General features: G+C 39.7%; 1 protein-coding gene across 1 annotated transcript in view; it reads left to right on the plus strand.

Moving 5' to 3' along the window:
- The first annotated feature begins 2223 nt into the window (after window positions 1-2223).
- Window positions 2224-25379, plus strand: part of SLC17A6 (solute carrier family 17 member 6) — a 37931-nt gene continuing 14775 nt past the window's right edge. The window contains exons 1-5 of the mRNA XM_007457636.1: window positions 2224-2468; window positions 5179-5431; window positions 7028-7146; window positions 23938-24052; window positions 25151-25238. Coding sequence (XP_007457698.1) covers window positions 2383-2468; window positions 5179-5431; window positions 7028-7146; window positions 23938-24052; window positions 25151-25238 — 661 coding nt within the window. The 5' untranslated portion in view covers window positions 2224-2382. The remainder of the gene's footprint in view (window positions 2469-5178; window positions 5432-7027; window positions 7147-23937; window positions 24053-25150; window positions 25239-25379) is intronic.

The following is a 25379-nucleotide window of genomic DNA, read 5'->3' on the forward strand; positions in this document are numbered from 1 at the left end:
AGGAATGCTTGGAAAAAGCATTTTTATGTCACCATCATAGCTTCACAGATATTTGTTTGACTTCTATTTTTTATATAACTTTCTGGAATTTCAAAATAATGGATATCCCTAAATGAATTAAATTTAATGAATTTGGTCACTAAAGATTTGAAAAACTTAGATATTTTGAAAAACACTTGATGAGTCAAGTCCTGACTAGCTTGAATCTTTTGTTTGGAGGAAGGTAGTTTAATGAGTTTTCTTTTTTCCCTTTTTATAGTTGATCACCTTGGGGATAGATACTATTTCAAGGCATTCCAGAGTTTTAGAAAAATTTTGTTCAGTATTGTAATAGGAAATATATATTTTAATGCACAACAAAATAAGAGAAAGATGCTTCCAGTATCCTTTTCTTTATTATAATTCATAGTAAAATATAATTTGATAAATTTAATAATGGTAGTTTTAGCTACTTTTGAAATTTTTTTCAGCTATCCATTCAATGTATGCATATTCATTGTATTATTTGGCCTATTTGGGTAATATTCTTACATGATTCTGTATTTAGATCCATACTTCTGAGATATGGTAACAGAATTCCTAAGAAAAATCTACTCCCCCTGTTGGCTTAAAGGAAATTCAAGGATTTTGACTTAGCGAATGTGTTTCAAGGACAATCTGTTTTGTAACTATTTGCCTGAATTTCATCTAAGAGTTTCGTGATTCATGTCAAATGTATTAATAATTAACATTAAGCTTGCATTGTTTTCTTGTTTTGCTTAATGAAATAGATTCATTGATGCTATTCCTATATATGTGAAAGCAAATATCTTACATGAATTTCTCTCTGTAGTTCTGCTTTAGGAGAAGATGGTACAAAATAAAAATTACATTTTAAAAGATTATAAGTAATTTTAAATAAATCTTGAAAATATCATCAATGATAATTTGTTAACAAGCACAAGGTATAGCCACAAATTTCATCAGTATATTGGTATTTCAGTAGCGTGCTGAAAATTAGTTAAGTGAAGCAGCATACAATTCCAAGGAATTTATATTAAACTGCTTGTCTTTTATTTAACCAAGAACACAGGAAAACTATTCTTTTTTTTATTGTTTCTCTATTCCCTCCCTCACCTCCCTCCTTCCCTCTATCCCTCTTTCTTTCTTCCTCCTTCTCTTTCTTCCTTCCTTCCTTCCTTTTTTTCTTACCTATCAGGGGTTAAAACAAAACACAGGAACAATATAATTATGCGCTTTGTATACATATATTTTATATTCAAGGGAGCCCCGGTGCCCCAAATAACACAAACATAAGTAAAATGTGCTGTAATCTTCCTTCCCTGCAACACTGTCAGAGCTGGCATCAGCGTGCTGGGCAAAACATAGGAAACTAGAAGTAACTTGTCAATTTTTAATAAAGTCTTTCTCTTTGGCAGAGCTAAATGCACCATGCTCCCTGCAAACCCTGGCGATGATGACATCTTCTCACTTGGTTTCCATAGCATCCATTCCTGAGGATCCCCAGTATAGTCCTTGGTCAGGGCCATCCTCCCAGTTCCCCTAGAAAGTTGGCAACCTGGCCAGCCAAAAGAAACCTCCCCTTTTCCTGAAACTTACTCTGTCCGTGGTGCTGAAACATTTTTCCGAGAAGCGCCCAGACGGGCTCTGTCAGCGGTGCTGAAAACAAAATCTTCCCTGACGCTGCCCAAATCAGAACCGTGTATCTGTTATTTACTCACGTCCTCAAAGAGCAAGCAAGCTTTCTCCATCTTAATTCGACTCTACCGCAGAGCGGAGTTTGCGCCGGCGTGATGGGAGGAGATCGTGGGCAAGGAGGAAAAACTATAGCAGCATCGCTCACTTGAGACCTAAGATGCTCCCATGAGTTTTGGAATTGCTCTGCTCCTTACCGCAAAGGCACCATTTTTAAAAGTACTATTCTTTTGACTTTGTCCTTACACAAGGGTTCTGTGGTATTTCCGCCCACGTTTAAAAGGCAGAAGATTTGACAGCAACAAGGCTTTCAAAACCGGGAATTTACATTGTTTTCCGGTGGACTGACTTCCAGGACAAGGACTCATCTGCACCCGCCCAAATACCATGGCACTGCGTGCGCCCTTTGCCACCGGATCCTCCTCTTCCAATGAGACTTTCTGATTGTGTCTACCAACTCTCCTATTAGGAAACCCGTGGGTTGCAGGCAGCTATTCTGTTGTATTCTCATTCTCACTCTCCCTCCCCTCTCTCACTCGCACTCTTGCAAGAGGCACACCGATACTGTTCTGCTGAGAAGAAAAATCCTACAACTACCTTAAGCGATTAAGACAATATGCGCAACTCTCCCCTTTCCTAGCGATTTCTATTTAAATCTGGCAAGAGCCGACACCACGCTTTGCAGGAATGGAGTCGGTAAAACAAAGGATTTTGACCCCAGGAAAAGAGGGACTAAAGAATTTTGCTGGAAAATCCCTCGGCCAGATCTACAGGTAAGGAAAAGCAAACCTCTGTTTGCCTGGGACTCAGCATGAAAAAAAATCTGCAGAGCTATTTCCTTAAATCCTGGTTGCTTAGAGAGATTGTAATATGTTCGGAAAATCTTTTTTGTTGCTCATTGCTGAAGCGGGGCTGCTCTGGAAACCTACTTAGTAATTCAGGAATGTTGCACTAAATTAACCTGTCTGGTGTGTGTGTGTGTGTGTGTGTGTGTGTGTGTGTGTGTGTGTGTGTGTGTGTGATTTTTGTTTTGGTACCTGCAGATTCTTATCCTTTCCTACCGAGGATTTATCCTCTTTACAATTAAGAAATGACCTGCACCTGTTCAAAGAGCCTTTCTTTTGTTGCTTATAGTGACACCAAATTAAATTCCTTTAATGCAGAAAAATGAATAAAAAACACAACCACCTAAAAAATTAATCAGTAAAATTCCAAAGAGTAGTGGTGAAAAGAAAGCTGGGTCTCAGCTTTAAAACCACTTGAGAATCCCCTAGTGGAATCTTCCTTCTGTACTGAAGGAAGAAGAATCAAAATATATCAATAATTGATAGCTGAAACAGTTCCTGTCTTTAAATCTGAGACAATGTATATGCATTTTTAATTATTTGACCTCTCCTAGAAGTCTATTTCTTGCATGGGAAATGTCACAGTGCTTTTAAGAAAAGCCATAATAATAACCAGCAAAATGACTTTGGAAGTACTAGAAATGATTTAAATTTTTAATCCTCCCTGTAGTCACTATACTTATTCTGTAAATTTTACAACTTTAAAATTTTCAAGAATATTAAATGAATACACATTTTCTTAATAACGTGAAAATCAAGAAGAAAGGGCAGAAACAAAAGGATAAATGATTCTAAGAGAGCGCTAATTTTTGCATTTGGGAAATTGAAGCCTTTGGAAATGTATAGGATACGTAAAGAAAATGACCAAGGCAACTCCCAATTTTCCAAATCTCTCTGGTCCTGGTGGGCTTCTTGTAGGCACCATCATGCACCTATGCGGCAGTAGATACTGCAAAGGCCCTGCAGTCCCGCAGCTGCCCTGGAAAGAGCTGTTCTTTCCCAGCTCAACTGCCATCAGGTGGGGAGTTCAGGTGCAGAGTTTAACTTTGCATATATGAGCACATGAAACCAATATGAAAAAGAATCACATTAGTTGAATCTTTCTCTATTAGAATTAATTGCCCTGTACGCTAACATTGGAATTGGGCTTTAGGAATAAGTATTAACATAGCCGCAAATACATTTATGATGTTTCCCCAGTTGGTATTCTGTACAATTTGGAAGTTTGACATTTTTTTTCTGGTAGCCTCAAATTTCTTGACAGCCGTCTCCCAAGCTATGCATTCTTGAAATTGATCTAAAATTTTCATTTGCTTTACCTGTGGGTATGAAAACAATTGTGTGTGGATATAATCATTTAAAGGGGCACACATAGAAAAAAGATATATGGTGGATTGGAAAACGTCTGCAAATCGCAAACAGAGAGGTTCTTTGTTCAAATATCCATATCAAGGGTCCACGGTACGTTACCCTTCACATTCCTCTTCTTTTAAACAGAAATTTCGCTGATATATTGTGGACCAAAACAACACTACCAGCTTTTAGTAAAACCATTCTATCACTCTGCTTTCCCCTTTCTCCTCCCAAGGACGAAAGCCTAAAAGCAACTGAATCAGTGGGGTGAAATCTTAGGAAGTACTATGCAAGTTAAAAAACACAAAACAAAACGTAAATGTGAGATCTTCTACCTTGGTGTGGAACATTCACCAGAGCTGATTTGCGGGTGCATTGGTATAATCTGGGGGTCTCATTTTACTTCTTTGGAAATGGGTCCATGACATTTTTCGGTGTTTGTAACTGAGATAGTAGTGACACAAGATTGTGAATAATTAATTATTCATGTTCTGGCAGTAGGAGTCTTAGGTGTCGGCCATATGTTGTGGAGGCCTTTGTTTCAAACTCAAGTAACAAGGGATAAAAGAGTAAGCTGTGTAGCAGGAGAGGAAATGTTGAACAGGCATCCTAGGGGCTGGAGGAAGGGGAAGGAGTGCGTGACACTGAAAGAGGGTTCACAGACCTTCTCTGCTTGGGCACCGGACGGGACAGGCCTTGGTGCCAGGAGGCTCCCGGGCTTAGCTGGCGGGGAGAGGGTGGGGGGAATCCCTGTGTCCTCAACCCGGAAAGCTTCAACTTGGCTGGGAAGGAAGGGGTAGCGTGGGTGCAGGACTGTGCCTGGGCCCGCCCACCAGGGAGCAGCCCTCGGGAGGCTGGGTGGCTGGATGAAAGAGGCTGTCGCCTGGGCAGAGCACTGCGCGCGGGAGGTGTCTACACAGGCGCTGAGAAGGCGCCTTTCGGGTCACCCTTACAAACTGCAGGCCCCGCAAGAAAGTTAGGCTCAGGCGGTGTACGTGAATCGAGGCGCTGTGGGGTGGATCCCGAGGGAATGGGCACTGGTTGCCATAGGACAGAAGATATTAAAGTTGAAGAGATGTTGCCGCGGGGAGGGAGCCTGGAAGAAGGCTGGAGAGCCCGGGAGGTCCTGAAGCCTGGTGGCGCCCCAGCACCCTAACCCCTGAGGGAGGGGAGGCAGGTCAGGGCCCATCCCCCGAGTCCTGACCGGTCCTGGGAACTGGTAACGGGCCGGCGTCGGGGGTGCCTAACCCGCGGCGTCCTTGCCTCCCCACGGTGTGCCGCGCAGGGTGCTGGAGAAGCAGCAGGAGACCGGGGAGACCATCGAGCTGACGGAGGATGGGAAGCCCCTGGAGGTGCCCGAGAAGAAGGCGCCGCTGTGCGACTGCAGGTGCTTCGGTCTGCCACGTCGCTATATCATCGCCATCATGAGCGGCCTGGGCTTCTGTATCTCCTTCGGCATCCGCTGCAACCTGGGCGTGGCCATCGTGGACATGGTCAACAACAGCACCATCCACCACGGGGGCAAGGTCATCAAGGAGGTGGGCAACAGCTGGCCCTGTGGTTTCGCAAAGCCACTTCACCTGTTTGAGCCCCACTGTCCCCATTGAATGAGGAAGGCTTGTCCGGCCCCTCGAGCACTGCCCTTCTAGATTGGGACGCGAGAGTATAATCAAGCCCTTTTCACGCTGCAGCGAGTCGCTTCTGTTCTCTGGGCCTTCCTCTTCTTCCCTGCAAAGTGTAAAATAAAGCATCTGGCTCACTAGGTTTTTGAGGAGAGTGACTTTATACAAGGAATTGGCCCTTAATACTGTCCGCTAAATCTAAACCGAACTATTTTCTTTTACTCGGAAGAATAGAGCAGCAGATTAGTTATAATTTCCCCCGGCTTCCAATTCTCGCCAACATTCTCCATAACCAAAATGAAACGAAACCGAAAAACAAATCAAACAACTGTGCACACATATCGGCAGTTTTAGCCGAGGGGTCTTTAGGAGCGTCCCACCTGACTGTCGGAGAGGAGCCGATGCAGCGCAGGACAGTCTCGGGGTCACGGGGAAGCCAGTCCCGTAATCTTAGGATGTGCGTTGGGTGACGCTTAGGGAGAGGAGGGTCAACGTCAAGGTCACAGAAACCCGTGGGTCCTGACTTCCTGTTTAGAGATCCGAGCTAACGTAAGCCAAGCAGAGCAAGGGTTGGGGGTTGGGATGCAAAATTTGGGACGGGCTGTGGATGGAAGCTGTGAGCGCTGATGGGCCCTGGGTATCCCGGGAAACACTGCAAAGTGCGTTTGGTTTCATAATTTTATTCAAAGGGGGGAAAAATAAGGGTCCCCAGTTCCCCAGGCCGGATAAGGGCTCTTTCATCTTTCCTGCGCAGAGAGTTCTCCCCAGTGTACTGTAAGGTTCACCTTGTGCAGCGGACCAGGCTGGTGAGGGCGGAGTTAGGCCCCGACCTCCAGACACACCCTCTCCCGCTCTTCTGACCACCTCTGAGCAACCCCTTCCCCTCCACTGAGTCCCCCAGTTTCCCCGGGCTTTTCCAAATCCTTCTGGCCTATGCCCATCGCCATTGTGCTGGGACCATCCTTCCTACTAGGTCCTCCGACTTCAGCACCTTCCATCCCAAGCTCCCCACCTCCCTTCCCCAAGGGGGAACCCTTCTCCAGCTGGGTTCCATTCCCCAAGCGATTCCACTACTGCGTGGTCGGCGTCGGCTAAGTGGACCCGCGTCAGGTGTCTCTTTCCCCAGCCAGCGAACAGAATCCCTTCGTGGGGAGTCCTCATTTCCCAAACTCAAGCCCTGATGTCTCCTCGCTCGCAGAGGTGATCCGACCTTCCTGGCAGTCGTCGGGGAGCAAAGCCAGGGCGCCCAACTTCGCTATTAATCACAATCCATTTCAAACGAGCACGGTTTTTCAGTTAAAAGAGGCATTTCTTCTCCGTAAGAAGATACAGCTTCAATTTTGTTAGGAAACGAAAATTAAGCCACCCCCATTCTCAGAACGCTGGGAGTACCCCGGGCGGTGAGGGCTGTTCGATCGAGAATTACTGAACATGAATTTTCAGCCCAAGCACTGACTCTACTCTCTCCCTCCACCTGTATTTTTGTTTTGTTTTGTTTTCCTACTCCCCTAGAAAGCCAAATTCAACTGGGACCCGGAAACCGTGGGAATGATCCACGGTTCTTTCTTTTGGGGCTACATCATCACCCAGATTCCGGGCGGCTACATCGCTTCTCGGCTGGCCGCCAACAGGTAAAGCATCGGGCCCGGCGGGGGCTCGGGGAGGTGGGACTTATACCCTCCGAGGGGCAGCGGAGGCCGCGGGCAGGGGCGACGGCCCCGCGGGGTTGGGGAACTCCTGGGCGAGGTCTCCTAGTACCCTGGAACCCGCTCGCGGGGCTGGAACACTGTGCCTTCTTCCAGAATAAGGCGCCCCAAAAGATTTGGGTTTTCCAGGGCGGGCGCACTTTGTCGCCGCCGCCGCCGCCTCCCTGCCCTGGCGTAACCTGCTTCTCGAGAAATGGTCGACGTGCCTCCGTGGCTGCTAGGAGCTGAGGCCAGGCGGGGAGCCGGGGAGCAGAGACGGCGCCGCCGAGCGCACAAAGGGATGGGGGGCGTCACTGCGCTCTGCTGTGCACGTCCTTCGGGTGCCCCTGCTCCGTGTGATGCTGACCTCCCCGAAGGGCGCAAAAAACAGCCCGCCCAGATGGTGCTCTGGGTCTGCAGGATTTGTTTCTATGGAGCCAGGCGGGATTTCAGGCGCCCAGGGTGCGACTCCACCTGTTAATGAGCTCTGCTGAGTAGGGGCGGGGGTGGGGAAGGCGCTCAGCTGCTGCCAGAGGCCTCCAGCCTGGCCGCGGTGGTAGCTGCAGCCGAGGTCCTAGCGCCAGCCCTCAGCAGTGCCCCCAGCGCCACCTGCAGAGGCACCCCGAAATACGAGACGAGAGGACTGATGGGATGGGGGTGTCAAGGAGCACAGCCTGGCACGCCGACTGTGAGAGACAGCTTCATTTGCTTCATTGTGTGTATTTTGATAAATAAAACTAAATGCTTCTTGAATCTAAGTGTTAAGCTGAGAAAGAAAAATGCACTCCGCCCTTTCAGTTATTGCTGCATAGAGACCCCAAATAAAGGCTTTGGGCCTTCTTTCAGACCCTGTACCTATGACTTCACCCCTCTCCCTCCCCGCGAAAGGTCAAGTTTTCTTGGGAAGTAATCTAGAACTGGGCACCTCTCTAGTCTTGATCTCCTCTCTGCTTTCCTAAACTGGTCTCTCCCTATCCCTCAGTGAAATCTCCAAGGCCCCTTCCCTGGCTTTTGTCACCTACAATCCATTCACCAGAGGTGTTTTCCTGCACAAGATTTCTCAGTCATCTCCAAGGCCTAGGGAGGGATTCTTGGAAATTTATCTTAGGCTTAATGCCCCTAGGGTGAGGATTTTCGGACTGGCCTTCAAAATGTCCAGAGGAGAGTGAAATAGATTAGGAATAGTGCCTTTTGAATATCATCTTTACCTTGACGTGATTATGGTTAATACTCAGACCCAACAGGAGAAAGAATAAATCAGTTTAAACTGAAAATTATTAACTGTGTAGAGAACCCAATTTTATGGATGGGATAAATTTTAAAAATTGATATAAGGCAGAAAAATGTAAAGGAATATTCCCTTAAATATTACTGGTAATGAACATATTAGAGTTTTGACTTTTATATCCAAAATGCAGTGTCTTGAATCTCGTTTTTTCCTAAAAATATTTTCTAAAGCAAAACAAACTTCCCAGAAAGATACTCCAAACATACATATGTAAAATATTTTCACTTCAGTGGGAAAACATCCAACAAGTCACCAAAAAAAGAAAAAAGGAAACTTAATAAAATGTGAAATAAAAATACGATGGCTGTGCCTTTAAGTTTTTTTTCAGAGTCAAAACCTTCAGCTTGCCAAATGTTAAAATGCTAACATTTTCCTGCCAGGAAAAAACACCAGGGATGCTCCAGCGTTCCCTCTTTCTAACACTGGGAGGTCAGTAAACAGGTTTTCTTAGTTAAAAAAAAAAAAAAAATTCAAGCTCATTGCTAGCATTTGTATCATGTTTAGTAAAGAAAAGACTGATGTTGACTCAGGTTCTAATTTGTTTGGTAGATTTTCCTCAAGGGAAAAATTTTCTGAATTTTAGAATTATTATGTGAATCCAAAACCACCTTTAAGTGGATATTTAAGGGAGAGAAAAAATATTTTCATACACAATGCTTTGTATTCCCCAAGGCTGAGAAAATAAAGTCAAAATTTATTGTAAAATCTTGTGAACAGATAGAAGAGTATAGATTCACTTCCTTATCACATTTTAAGATTTTTACATACTTGCTTTATTTTGAAAATAATATTCCAAAACATACAGCGAGAAATGTGAAAACAGGTTTAAAATGTATAACATTCCCTTTTCTGATTATAAAAGTATTACATATCAAATAAAAATATATTAGAAAGGATAATAAATCATAAATAACTTAATCACCCAGAGACACCTTTATTGACAAGTTGGTGAATGTCCAATTAGTCCTATACATGCTACATAGAATTTTATCTTGGAAGACTTCTTTAACACAAAATTTTAAAGATTTTTAGAATTTGCTTGAAAGATGTATATTTCCTTTTACAAAAACAGTAAAAACAACACAGCAACACCAGTTTTCCACCTACAGGCATTGTATACCCATTCTCCCTTCCCTATAGATCATTTAATAATAGAACAAGATTTCCCTTGGGTGGGATACTGGGGACAGAGTCCTTTCCCTCTAGGTGTAAAAGAAGCTCATTTTGGAAAGTGTTTGCCATCAGCATTGTGGGTGGAACTAGAGCAGAGGAACTGAAGTGTGTGGAGACAGTTCCTCTAGAGAGAAAGGCTTCTGGTTACAGCTCCTGGCAGATTTCTCAATGAAAAACAAATAGCGATAATTTGGCTTCTCCATTTCATGGATTAAGCAAAAGCAGCCCTACTCTTGGTCAGAATACAGAGTCTTGGTCCTTTTTCTTGTCCTATTCTAAGTATTCTTGCTTTCCTGCTCAATGAGGAGAGAAGGTGGGAGAATAGTGGCGAAAGGAAACTGGGTCTCAGGGAGACCTCTTGCATCATTTTTTTCTTTTGCCTTTCCTTAAAGGGCTATTGCACATCCTGGGCCGGAGAATTTAGTCAAATCCATGGAGGGCTTTAGAGTGGGAAATCAAAGGAAGGTTCCTCACAAAATTTGTAATATTTAAGATGAGAACATATTTAATACAGTGATAAGAAGGTATTGGAGGCAAATTAATTTTGTCTTTAAACAATAAAGAGCATAGGGCTTACAGTAACTCAAAAATTTATGAATGAAATTGCTAAAAAAACTATCTTTATCTTGCATTTAGAGAGTGATGAGGAACCTGGTCAAGTATTTAGTGGGAGAAACAGCAAAATTTTTACAAAGGCATAACCAAAGAGGTTCAGATTTACCAAAGGAAGTTTGGTCAACACTATAGTTTTAATGGATGATATTGTATTCACAAAGTCTATTCTTGCCTCTGTCTAGGTGGCAATATTATTTAAGCCCTATTTAAAAAATTTCCCTGTTCTGCTCATGTCCTCCTGATTTCCCAACTCTGCTTTAATTTTTTATGTAGCACTATTGCCAGCTATCATACCGCTATTTTTCTTTCCGATCTATAACTAAGAAATAACTGCCTTCCTACAATAAAATGTAAGCTCCATGAGTGCAAGCAGTTTTGTCCTTGTTATTTACACTGCTCTATCCAAAGACACCCTGACCCATGATAGATACTTGTGGAATAAATGAAATAAACATCACAACAAAGTGTTTTGCACCTTTTAAAAAAGGCAATATTACATAGTGGTTAAAATACAGGGTCTAAAGCCAAATGGCATGGGTTCAGACTTCTGAATGTATTACTTAATAACTGAATGACTTAAAACATTATTTAACATCTCTGAGCCTCAGTTTGCATTTCTGTAAAAGGGAGCTAATCAAACTATCTACCTGATATGAATATCATGACAGCTAAATAAGAGAATATGTGTAAAGTTCTTAGATATGCCTGGCACTCAATAATTGTTGGCTGTTATCATTTATTTTCAATCACATCTTAATTCAGAAAAAATTGAAAGAAGAAACCTCTTATGATCACTCGATATCACTTGTGTTTAAATTTGCTGTAAGTATTAATAATGCAAAAAGATTATTTCTATTGTGATAAAAGTACCTCTTTTCACATGTCAGATTTCTGCCTTTAAAATTATTTTCCCATACACACTATTCACAATTAAAATTATTGTTCTCTGGAAATGTCATAAGTCTCATTTGAAGGCTTGTAAAGGGCTGTCTTAAAAAATTACTTATAGCCAAGAGTGTAGAGAGTGCTAGTATTTCAGTGCATGCAATCTTTGAATTCTGGCCAGGCATTATAAATGTGCTTAGAGAAATCCATTTAAGTTTGAGGTTAGTCTTCTCTGATGAAAATTAAAGATTATTTCCCCCATCCCTATCCTTTATTCAAAGAGGGTTCAGTTCCAAGTGCAACATTTACCTTTTCAGGTATTTCTTGAGTTTCTAACTTGACTTTTGTTAAAGAGAAAACAGTTCTTTATTCAGATAAGAGATTGAGGATCACATGTATCTGTAGCATATAGTGAACTCCCTATAACAGAAAGAACCCATATTAGACCTGGACAGGGCTCATCTAATCCAATCCTCTCACTTTATCCACCAGGAAAGGAAATAGAGAATCAGGGAGGCGGTGACTGGCTCCAAGTCACAAAGAGATTGTGACTAAAACTCAGGTGTCCAGTAATACATGACCACGGCTCTCTCTACGTTGAAATTTATCATCCCTGCCTCATATTATGTGCTTTATTGCAAAGTTCACTTTCAGTAGCAAGCTGAGCCCTCTGCTCTCTGAATGAGTGCCTGCAATCTATCATGTCCCAAATCCAGGACAGAAATCCACGAATTAGAGAGAGAAGGCTTTAGCAGGCCCAAGGGATTCTTAGATTTTTGTGGCAGGAGAAACATACTGTAGTTTTGTGTGTGTACCGGCTCCCAAATGATTTGGCCATAACATGAGTGCTTCTGTTCTTTTCCCTCAAAAGGCAAAATCCAAACTTGATAATGACTTAGACAAATAGTGTGATTTTTCTGGAGGAAAAAACATGGGATTTGGAACTTTTTCTCCTGATGCAGCCCTTTGGGAGTTTGAGCTTCTAGAAGACTGCAGAGGTTTGAGCGTGACTGGGATAGTTTAAAGATTTTGTCTAAAAGAAAGAAGAGGTTCTTCCTTGCAATTTTGATTGATACAGCTCAATTTGTACTACTGATATAAAAAAGAAGATTTATACTTAAAAATGGACAAATTTTAATACATGGATTATAGAACTCTTTACTAATATGCATTTGCATTTATGTAAGTGGAATTTGGTATACTTTAGGTAAATATCTGGCTTGCCTGATTATGAAAATGTGAGAATGATCTTTAGGAAGATGAACAAAGATATTTTAAACACCTCTTCATATTTTAAGTCCAGAAAGAAAGAATCTTACTGGTGTTATTCTGTCATTTTTCTTTCACAGAAATAAAATAATGAAGATGTGCTTTATGTATTGTAATAGCATTGGAAATAGATTCTTAAGTCTCATCATCAAACACTCTCTCCCTCTCCCTCTCTCTCTCTCCCTGTCTCCATCTCTCTCTCTCTCTCTCCCTCCCTCTCTCCCTCTCTCTCCATCTCTCTCCCTCTCTCCCCCTCTCTCTCCATCTCTCTCTCTCTCTCTCTCTCTCTCTCTCTCTCTCTCTCTCTCTCTCTCTCTCTCTCTCTCTCTCTCTCTCTCCTACCATCTTTTCTCCTCTACGTTTACTTATCCATTGTAACATGGATTGCAAGCAGGGGTTTCTTAACACTTCCATTGAGAAATATTTACAAATTCCTTTTGGTGAGAAAATAATTCAGATTATGAGCATAAAGCCTGCTGCAAGAGACCACCGTCCTGCTATGATGGAATTGGTTTATAGTCCTCCAGTCTTTTAGGGCCAGAGGTGACTATCTCTATTTCACTCATCTAGCTGCCTATCAAACATCTAGTTATCTTCCCACTGTGGGCTCTATAGGTTAGGTATCTGGGGCAATGCAGAAGAGGCCTTCTTTTCTTCTGACAAAAGAAAATACCCTTTCCAGGAGATGAATAGATGTATCTGGGAGGAGGGGTCCCTAAGGGCTTGCACATAGTTTGCTGACACACGCTTCTCTCTCCTTCCATTCTCCTCTCATCCCACCCTTACTAGGTCTGGCTTTCCCTGCGGCTGCCACAGCCTACTACTGCAGTGCAGAAGCAGCCTCTGGGGGGAGGGACGTGATTTTGAGGGAGGAGAGAGTCAGGTGGGCAGCTGGTAGAATGATTCTCCCGCTGCCATATGCCACTGTTGGGGCTGTCTAATTTCTCTGTCATGAGTGATGAAGTCATTTTTACAACATAATGAGATACCAAGGGACCCAGAGGGCTGGCTTGTGCTTGTGTATTCCTTTTTTAATTTGGGAATGGGGGCATCAGATGTGACAAAGGGAGGCACCGGAGTCCTGATTTGATTAGATTAAATCCATTAAACAGCCTGAATCAGTCTATTCCTGCAGACCCTCTAGAAGAGGATTAGTGCCACACCTGGGGTGAGGAACACTAGATCCCTGTTAAGTGACAAGCCCCTACCCAAATGGAAACTGATTGATTGATTCCGGGAAAATAGATATCATCTGTAGAAATGACAAGTCACCAGTGTTCCTGTCACATCTTCCAGGCAAATCCTTGTCGGGTGGGCTTGATATGTGAGTTTGTTTGTGGCTATGGGTCATAGAAAAAGAAGATGACTGGGAATTTCACAGCTAACTCACTCTGGGTAACAATGAATGTTAATCATCAGGCAGGGCGTGATGCCGGTTCTCAGCAACTGCATTTGCTTTTCCAAACATTTCTGTATCAGGGATACTATATGCCTCTCAATTCTGGCAATCTGTTTGGTAATATAGAACCTCCTCTCCCTCTCTCTATCTTCTCTCTCTCTCTCTCTCTCTCTCTCTCTCTCTCTCTCTCTCACACACACACACACACTCTCTATCTTCTCTCTTCTCTCTCTCCTCTCTCTCTCTCTCTCTCTCTCACACACACACACACACACTTCTTTTCCCTTTTTTGTCTTACAGTGTGAAATGATTATATTATCTTACATATAATCACTTTAAGAACACTGGAGTGTACGTGTGTGTGTGTATGTGTGTGTGTATAACAAGCAGAAGAGAAACAAGTAAAATGAGGCTTTAACTTGAAAATAAGCAAATTGAATTCATCTTAGTATGTCATTTGCTGCAAGAGAATTCATGAGGAAAACAACAATTTTAAGTAGCTTTCAAATGGCTTATCGTTTTGAAAATCAATCTTAATAAGCAAATGGCTCTTATTTCATTTCACAGAAATTGTAGTGATGTTCTTTGAGACATTTAGAGCACCCATCAGTTTCTAATCCTATTCTTCAGGCACAGAAAAGTTAAGATTTTTCATACTTAGTTTGCACATTTCTTTGCTTTTCTTTCTCAACCCAGTTACTTACTTATGTTTGCACCAGGAGTGGGTTTTTAAGGTAGCACTTTAGCTGCCAATTATAAGGAGAAGGGCTTTAAACAGAATAAAATATCATTTTAGTTGAAATTCATCTTATTATTTGGAACTTCAAGTTCAGCAATATTTATCTAATTACTAATTAGATAGTTTGACTATTTGTTCAGCAAAAGCAATATATTAGTTTCATTTATTGCTAAAAAATTCGTGTAATTTGCTAGAATTTTCACTGATGGTTTATTTTTATATATGGTACTAACATAAATATAAGTACACTGATATAAATATACTGCCTGATATTACATATACTGATATAAATACTGCCTGATATTATAGATAACCTAGATTTACAAGCCAGAAAATCAAAAATTTATTTAAAAATGGAAAAATATTTATTTGGGGGAATTTATTTCTAAAAAAGATTTTAATGTAAAATATAATATTTCTTTATTTTTCTTCACATTATTCACCTTTATTTGGAAGAAGCAGTGATCAGACCTTATGTGAGCCTCTTAACTGAAATGGATTATAAAGCAAAAAACAAAACAAATGGAAAACCCAGGCTATAAATCAGAAATTGGATTAATTTTACAAATGTGTAATTGGTTAATTATATTGAATAGAGTCTTAAATGTCTATTCTATAATCACCAATTCATTAAAACATTCTCAGATAAACTACATTATTATTTGATATCTTTTAAAGTTTAACATTTAACCTATGGCGAGGCATTGAAAAACGCACCCGAAAAAATCCACAATGGAATTTCAAAAGACAAAAACACTGTAAAAATGAATCTAAAAAACGCACAAATTTTCTCTTTGAGCCTCCTGAAGTCAAGCAGTAGCACGACTGTTTAATTTATATGATGGAGTAGAGGACAGCCTTCTTCTAATCCATGGTTAAAAAGAGTCCACAAATCTAGCTTTTAGATTAAAATGGGGAAAAATAGAAAGCCAGCTCCATTGCATGGAAACACAGAAGAGACACTCTAATTATGTGAAGTGGAAAGGGGTGAGTGAATATCAGAAGAGCTTTTCAATCAATGTGAAGTAGATCATTCAGGTATAAAATTTCTACCTCGCCCTAAACAGTACATTTGTATTGGGGGTGGAAAGAGAGAGGATATGAAATATAAATTGTCTTCATAATTGCCTTAGTTTTCCATTTCAGGAGGCAGATGCAATTAGCATTAAAGAGAATAATATATGTATCACTAAACTTTTTATACATATCATCATTCTTCCTTACAGCAACTCTATAAGGCAGACATTATTATACTTGTTTTACTGATGAGAGAACTGAACACAGAATAGCAGAGTTATTTTCCCAAAGATCACTACCTGGTAAGAGGAAGATCTGGCATATGAACCCCAGTATGTCCGATTTCAAATGATGTGCTTCTTTACTAAATATATTTTTCCTATTGAATAGATCTGTGTGTATGTTCTTTATAAAAAAATCTATTTTGTAGTCTTTTAAAAAAAATTACTATATTACTTAGTGCTGGGCTAGGTCCATAGGAAAGAGCAGCACAGCTGTGGAATCATTTAAAGTATTTATTTATTTGCATGGTTTTGATTTTTAGACAAGTCTTTTGATAAACTTGAAAAACAGGTAATGCTGGGTAATATTTTCAGGGCAATATTGCCGTGAAGTGTAATTGCGTGTCAGAGACTGGTGCTAGGGAAAATAAAACTCACATGAATATTAAATGTTTCTTAGTATGTAATCTATTTCCTTCTGTTGAGTTATCAAAAATATATTCAAGGCTTATATTTGTTTTTGTAACATCAAGCCAAACAAAAATGATGACTATCAAGCATAATACAATATACACAACTATGTTAAATATTGATAAATGGAGAGATTCTTTAAGAGGACAGTATATCACCTCTGAAGCATTACCACCTAGTTTAATTTTGAAAGCAGAGCTTCAAAGACAGTGGTTTCAAAAGCTAATGAGGATGTTGTGCTGAACAGAAAGTGTAATGGCAGTTGGTTTCAGGAGATTCCACAATGTTGTCTGGAAGACTTAAGGATGAGGCCAGACTGGGTCATGTACTTGAACTCAGCAACTATTTCAAGTGAGGATTTATCCACAGTAGTACTCTAAATTCTATAGTCCATAGCTACCAGCCTACAGTTATTCTATGAGAATAACTCAGCTTCCTAGAATTGTTAGGATACCCAGAACAGCAGTTTGTCCCCCTTAAAAACTCAAGAACAAATATATGGTCAATTGATTTTAAGGCTATTGGGATAAAGAAAGCTCAAAGAAAAAAAGACCTGTTATCACCTACGTATATCTCAGGAAGGGAAGATTTCATTTCCCTCGATTTAAAATCTTTATTAAAAAGTAACTGGTGATCATTTCTTAAGAGCATGCCACATGCAAAGTATTCTGCTACCAACAAGGAGTTTGAAGAAATGAAAGACCTAGACTGTGCCCTCCAAGAGGCACAGATAACGTGGGGATGGAGGAACACATGATATCTTGGGTTAAGTCTTATAAAAATTATCTACAGTGCTTTAGGAATATCTGAGAGATGCAATTAGCTGGAAAAGAAAGCCATGCGTGCGTGTATGGTGGGTAGGTATTGGGGGCAAGTCTGTGGGAAATCCAAGACAAGTAAAATTGATCTGAAGAAGGCTGTCAATTTTTGTTTGTTTGTTTCCTGTCAGGTATTTTAGATAGACTATTGAGGCACAGATTGAGAGGCTGACGCATTTTAATCAATTCTATATGCCCTCAGAATGGGAGCTAGAATCCATGCACTTTAAGCTTCTAGAATTTCAGGATAATACAGAATGACTTTGAATCCATGGTCACAGAAATAGCATTATTAATTAGGGCAAAAACATTCTGGAAGAAAAAGCCAGAGAATAAAACTTCTCTGAACTCTGTTGAATGTTAGGGAATTTCTATATCATGATAACTGATATTATAAACTACTTACTGTTAACCAGACACTGTCTCCTTTCTGATTTATTTAATCTTACTGATTTATTTAATCTTCATGATAATCCCTTGAATTATGAAGACATATTATCTCCATTTTACAAATGGAGAAGGTAAGGCTTAGAGAATTCAAGTATTAACAACTTGCACAAGGTCAGATATAGTAAGAAATTAGAGTTGGGAACTGAATTCATACAGTGTAACCATAGAACGTGTATTCTTAACTAATGTTATGTCATGCTGTTTATATGTCCCCAAGAAAAATATGGCAGCTGCTCGGTCAATTTGGTTAATGAAGACAATCCAAACCAGGTCAAAGAACTTCACTTTGGGTCTTGATCAAATGATCTAATTATGATTTGTATTTTATAAAGGACATTGCCCTTTTCAGCAGGTGTCTCCATTCCACCCGTGCTGCTCCCCTCTATAATAATAGGGCTCTTACTTCAGCTGTGACAAGATCTGGTCTTTCTGGGCCTGTCCCTTGCCCCAGATCTGTCTCTTCTGTGATGGCTGGGGGAATGTCTAGCATAGTAATGCTAAATCAATGATTCTAATATCAGGAAAAGCGACATTAGCATCACCAGGGAACTTGTTAGAAATGCAGATTCTCAGGCACCGTACAAACCTAGGGAATCAGAAGCTCTGGCACCCAGCACTCCGTGTTTGAACCAGCTTCCTAAGGTGCTAATCATACATGAGGAGCTCTGGAAATCGTAGTGCTGAACTATGTTATATCCTAGAACTTCTTTTCCATACTCAGTTTTACTATCTCTTCCACTTATTTTGTGAAGCTTAGATTTTGTTCATAAAAAGACACAACCCTCCTGAAATGGGCCTCTCCATTTAACTACTTACTTCAAAGCCAACTACTAGGAATAAATTAAATAAGTTACAAGGATGTAAGTACAGCACAGAGACTATAGGCATTATTTTATAATAACTTTGTATGGAGTTTAATCTATAAAAATATTGAATCACTATGTTGTACACCTGAAACTAATATAATGTTGTAAGTCAACTATACTAAATAAATAAACAAACAAACAAACCATAGGAAGGACAGAGTAGAATTCTGCTCTCACTCCCCACTGCTTTGACAATCCATCTTTCAATAATGTTTTGGTCTTTCAGAGTTTTTTTTATTTTATCTGTTGCTGCTGGCACTATTAGTGCTAGTATTAGTTCTGCCCCTATTAAAGTACAATAGAGCTTAGTGGTTAAATACCTAGGATCTACACCCAGACTGAGTCATTATAAATCATAGTTCCCCACTTAATGTCTATGTGACCTTAGCAACGTATTTAACTCACTGGGACTTGGTTATTTTATCTGTGAAATAAGAATAGTAGTGGTGGCCCTCTAATATAGTTGTTAGATGAAAATGAGAATTTAGAATAGTGTCTGGCACACACTAGCATAACACCATTGGCTATGATTATTTCTACTTGACTGACTCACATTTATGGATTTATTTTTATGTGCCAGGCACCAGACTAAGCCTTTTAGGTATATTATTTCATTTAGCCTCACAGCAATCCTATGAAATATAATAGATTAATATAATCATTGAACAACTAATACCTCTTAAATGTTTAGGATATGCCAGACATTCTTCTGGATGCTTAATTTGTAATAACTCATAGGTTCTGTAAATATCCATGTTTTGTAGATGAGGAATGAAGCATAGATAGTAAAATAAACTGTTCAAGATCACTCAACTAATAAGTAACAGAAATGGGCTTTGAATCCCAGATGTAACCATGCTCTAGACCATTACACAGCACTGCCCTTTTTATAGACAAGGAATCAGAAGCCTAGAGAGATTAAGTAACTTTCCAGTCACATAGTTATTAAGCAATAAAGCTAAAGTTTTACAAAATTTTCTGTACAATATTTATGTCATCTTCTTTTTCTTTACCAACTTTACTGACCTTGGCCCCTTTACTCCCCTGCAAGCCTTCATCTTATTTGAACTTACATGCATGCTGGTCACCTTCTGTCTCCCTGACTTCATAGTTTCCTCTCTTCTCAATTTCAGTAAGCATCACATTTACTTGACTTTAGGGGCATAATTGATTTCCCTCTATGATCACCCTAAACTCCATCATCTCCAAGATGTCATGGACTTATGGTCTCTTCTCTTGCCTTCCTTATCCTATCTACATTTCCTCAAACCCTCTTCACAACTTCCCTGTTCATCATCTCACTCCGGATGTTCTTACTTCTACTCACGTGTACTACTGTGCCCAGCCATTTTCAATACTGCCCTAGTTTGTGGTATGTAATGTAATCTCTTCTATGTTTCAAAACTTTGCTGATCCATTTCCTCTTTGGAATTTCTTCATTCTTTTTTAGATTAATCTTCCAAAGCCCAACTTTAAAGTTTCCTCCTGATGGACTTGTTTTCTGGTCACCCCAGCTGGAATGGACTTTTCTCTCCTTTGCTTTCCATGTGTACTCTTGTTTTGGCCTTTGGCATATGTTGTCTCTTGGCTACTTGTCTTTCTTTTTCTCTTCTATTACACCAAGGACATCCTTGCCTTTTTCTAGCTGCCTAGTTGCATCATGTAGATGAAAGAGCGCAGATTTACAGATTTCCATATCTGAGAGTTCTGGGTTCAAATATCAGCTCTATTACTTGCTTTTTTCTTGCACAGTCTGTCTCTATTCTCTGATTTATAAAATGAAAAGAAAGTGTAACTCAGAGAGTTGTTGTGAGGATTAAGTGAATTAGTGTAGGTGGAGAAAGTATAGTAAGTACTCTGTAAATTGTAGCTCCCTTCTCCTCAACACAGTACCTTAAATAGAGTCTCACAGAGGTTTGGAGTGTGAATGCATAAATGAGTGTTGAATGAAGTGGCTGCTTCAGTTTTGGCTGTATGTAGTATATCAAGAAAAAGTGTAAAGTCTTCCCATATTGGCCAAGAATTTTGATAACCATAATTTTAATAACTTGGCTGTTGATTTGATTTCATGAAATTAGAAGACTATGTTCTGAAGAGTTCGATGGATTGTATTCTTAAATAGTTAGAAAAAAAGTCAATCCATTTAAAAAAAAAATTATTTATTTATTTTTGGCTGTGTTGGGTCTTCGTTTCTGTGCGAGATCTTTCTCTAGTTGCAGTGAGCGGGGGCCACTTTTCATCACGGTGTGCAGGCCTCTCACTATCGCGGCCTCTCTTGTAGCAGAGCATGGGCTCCAGACGCGCAGGCTCAGTAGTTGTGGCTCATGGGCCTAGTTGCTCCACGGCATGTGGGATCTTCCCAGACCAGGGCTCGAACCCATATCCCCTGCATTAGCAGGCAGATTCTTAACCACTGCGCCACCAGGGAAGCCCAGTCAATCCATTTTTATGATGCAATGGCCACTAATAATAAAAAATGGATTGTTAAACAGATTAAGAAAGTTAAAAGTAGGAAGCATTTAGAAATGTCACAGATTATATAATTGGAAACACTATATTCAGGGTAAGAGTGGAAAATAAACATCTAAAGTGATCTGTTGACATTTTATCTCAGGAATAGTAGTGTGATTTCAAGTAGCTTTGTGAAGACGATTATTTAAATTTACCGTTAGAATACTGAAACACATTACTAACTACATATTATGTGCATTATTAGGTATAAATCCCAGTGGCAAGACCCACTGACTTTGGAATCAGACTAGATTTGAAACAAGGCTCCTCTACCTAGAGCTGGTTAACAACTTGGGCAAGTGATTTCACTTATCTCAGGTTTAGTTTCTTCATCTATAAGATGGGTGTATTAATAATGCCCATGTCATTAGGTTGTTAGATGGTTGTGGGTTTTATGGCATGTGAAATGTTAGTGCTGTGTCTAGCAAGTTAAATAAGCACTTATTAAATTTAGCTCTGACTATAGTGTGAGTTGAGTAACAAATGGTTCATAATTGATTCAGCTCTACTAGCAGGTGATTTTATCCCCCAAGGGATATTTTGCAATTGCTGGAGACATTTTTGGTTGTCACAACTTGGAGGCATGTGCTACTGGCATATAATGCATAAAGGTCAGGGGTGCTGTTAACATGATACAATGCACAGGACTACATCCCACAGCAAAGAATTAACCATCCTAAAATATCAATGTGTGGAGGTTGAGAGACCTTGAGCTAAAGAATGGATAAAATTCATCTCTCTCCAGTTTATCTAGAGATAGCAGTATTTTAAACTCTTTCAAATAGGGAGAAAGAAACTGATGATTAAAAGCTATATTCATAGAAAATAAACATCATGCATCATTCTTTCAAAATAAGTACAGTATTAGAAGACACATGTTAGATAAACCTGGATTTTAAAAAGTACAGTGTTTTTTTTTTATTGTTTTTATTTTTTTGTAAAACTTAGCATGAAAAATTGTCACCTGGACTACTTATTAGAACAGATTTCCAGGCTTCACTCCTAGCACATTCTGGTTTAGAAAGTCTGGAGTGAGAAATCTGCATTTTTAATAGCACTCCAGGGAATTCTAATGCAGCTGGTTCATAGATGACAGTTTGAAGGAATTCTTCCAAAGGGCTGAATGGGGTGGATGCATAACTCATATAGACAATTTTGAAAAATCCTTTAGCACCATGTAGCTCTGGTTCTCTTTATCCTTGATGTCTTAAGCAGCCCCAGTCTCATTATTATCAAGCATAATAAGCAAAATGGGATGGATCTACAGAAAGATACTCTGAACACTAGTTTTTCAGTACCAAGACAGCCTACCCATATGCCCAAAACTCCTGTGTCATTTGCACTTTCTGTCTTCATCCTCTCTGTTGCACATGTTCAACATTCAAACTCCCAGAACAGGGGAAAACTATGTTTTCCTCATTGGGCTTTGGGATCAGGTACCATTTACCACTAGGTCCAGGAAACTTGCTACATACATTTCCTTCTATCTAGTTCCTCTCAGCCCTAAAGGAAACCTCCAAAGTGTTCTGGGGTTTGCACATAAGAACATGCGTATTTCAGTCTTAAAAGCGGTGAAAATTCCTTCAACTTGAAAGTGATCAAGCATGAAAATACATTTTAAATCAATTTAAATAACAATTTTGGATTTTTATTTTATAAAGACAGGTTATGGGATTTTTGCATTTATTTTCTAAAAACTAAATCCATATTTGGCAGAAGTTTAATATCACTGCATGTGTGGCATTTTAATGGGAATAATCATTTCTAGGAATAGAAAGTTTCTATTTTGTGCTAAACGTTTAGGAAATAAGTTATTCTTTGACTCAAACTCAAAGATACCTATTCAGCAAACAGCACAGAGGAAGAATGCAACAGAATATTCACCTCCTGAGTGACTAGTTACCTCTGAAGAGAAGCCATTGAGGACAGGTGGATATTAGGCTACATCAAGTAAATAAATATATTTGGCCCAGTCTATGATTCATAGAAAAAGAGCTGATCCACTTCAACCCTTCATAAAGCCATTTCTCAAATTTCAGGAGCAAATTAATAATGATCAAGGCCCCTTTCAGAAACTCATGTCTTTAACAGTTACATTTCAATGTGCCCTTGGAAAAATGAGAGCTTCTATGAGGCAACCAATCTTGACTGAATCCAAGGCTCAAAGTTTGACTTGAAAAAACTTGCACAGAACACACAGCTTAGCTCGTTAGATAGAATGTGTCCCCAGATTTCTTAGCCAGAAAATATTTCTAAATTTACCCAGTTAAGTGGATGTTTTTCTTGCTTAGTATTAGCATTATGGAAGATTTTTCAGTTGATGATGGAATGGAATTTTTACTTGCAGATGGATAAAAGTGTTAACAATTTTGAATTGTTGTTTATATGTATGCAAGGACAGGTGTGCCTCAGACAGAATCCCACCACCTGCCCATCTACACAAAAAGACAGACAAACCTGAGATAGATATACTAAGTGATCATGATTTCTATTATAAACATGTCCTGAGGGAGCTGATCATGAGATTTGTTGCATAAAATTTTATGAATGGAATCATATTTACCATGCTTCATGGTATCACATGAGTTACAATTTCATTTAGGCATTTATTATTTCTTCAACAACTCTTCAGTGAGTATCTACTATGTATCAGGCACTGTGCTATGCATTAGAGATACAAAAGTGTATCTAAAAAACAAGCTCTTGCCCTTAAGCACCTTACATTGTAGACTGATATATAGACCAAAAACATATACAATGATTAATTATCTATTTGCAATTTGTAATTAGATTTGTGAAGAAAGTGAATAAAATTAAGTATAGCCAGATTTATTGGGTCCTTCATTTATTTCTTATGCTTCAAATGATGTAGCAATTCAAGGTAGTCCAAGTATCTATTTGCAGTGTCTAGCCAATCAAGTTCAGAACATTCTTATTCTTTTAGAATAAAACAGTCTACCTTAAAATTAACTTGATCTGAGAAATGTAGATCTATTAACTCCTTTTATTTTTCAGGGTTTTTGGAGCTGCCATACTTCTTACCTCTACCCTGAATATGCTAATCCCATCAGCAGCCAGAGTGCATTATGGGTGTGTCATCTTTGTTAGGATACTGCAGGGACTTGTTGAGGTATGCAACTACAGGATGACATCATTTTAAGGTTGGCATGCTAGTAAGAATCAGAAGATTATCTTTGTTTTGATCTACAAATAAATATATTTTATTAGGTTGTGTCTACAGAGTGCTAAAGAAAATTGGAAAATTAGAAATCAGATGTCTTTAAATGATGACAAACTACAACTGTGACAGCTTACCCCCACTTCTCTAGAATTTAGTGATGTTAAAGAAATGTCTAGTGACTATTTGACTTAAAAAAAAAAACAGGCACTTTTGTTAATGTGCTGTGATAAAAATTTTGAGTCCATCCTCTGCTGGTGATAACCTTGAATTAATACCTTTGGAGAGTTTTATAATAAGTCCCTGTTGGCTTTAAATCATGATCTGAGTTTTCACTAAAACATTTCATTGAATGTATACTTTTGGCATCTAACTCTAATGATTGACTTTTGCTCCATCAGCCTGTAGCCTTTGAAAGAACATCATTTAAAAACTTGAGAATGGCATACCTGTTGCCCCTTCTCTTTCCATGAAGTATGGTGGGAGTAGACAAGCCAGATAAAGTGTCAAGGCACGGAAAACAATTTCCTGTCTCTCCATAAAGAAAGAAGAAATGATAGGATCAAGATAACAGAAAAAGAATATTTTAAAGGTTTTAAGTTCTAGACACTAATTGCAGGAAGTATGACCTTCAAGGATCTAAGCGTCACCATCCTCTGTAGGGATTCCTTATGCTTAGGAATAACTGAGTTTAATGCCTTACAAAAATGTCTCTAAATTGCTCAAACTGTTCAGAATTGCAGATGAACTGAGTAATAGAGGATCTTTTCTTTGGCCTTAATCAGAAGAAACTTGAGGTAGCAGGAAGTCTTGAAGGGTGGGAAGAATTTGAACAGGTGACTAAAAAAGAGGCCATGTCTTACCTGGTCTGGGCTGAAAGTTTTTAAAATGGAATTTCATGGAATGAGCAAAGAAAGGCCCATGAGTGGCAGCTTTCCCTAAGAACTTGCGCCCATTCTAAGGAAACAGCATTGCATCAGAGAAGTGAATGTACTTATTTTCCAATGATCCTGCATCCTAAATGGTGATGGATATCTTCTCCCATCATAGGGCGTCACCTACCCAGCATGTCATGGGATATGGAGCAAATGGGCCCCTCCTCTAGAGAGGAGTAGACTGGCAACCACCTCTTTTTGTGGTGAGTATTATGTGCAGATATAGTTATGGCAGGTAAAACTTAGGAACAACTTTGATAAGAGTTGGAAGTTGGTAAAGCTCACCTGTAAAACCATTTGTGGTGTGTCTGTATGTACACGCGAGGAAAGGTTTTTGACCCACC

This window comes from Lipotes vexillifer, unplaced genomic scaffold (genome assembly GCF_000442215.2).
Source record: "Lipotes vexillifer unplaced genomic scaffold, Lipotes_vexillifer_v1.1 scaffold505, whole genome shotgun sequence".
Taxonomy (NCBI): domain Eukaryota; kingdom Metazoa; phylum Chordata; class Mammalia; order Artiodactyla; family Lipotidae; genus Lipotes; species Lipotes vexillifer.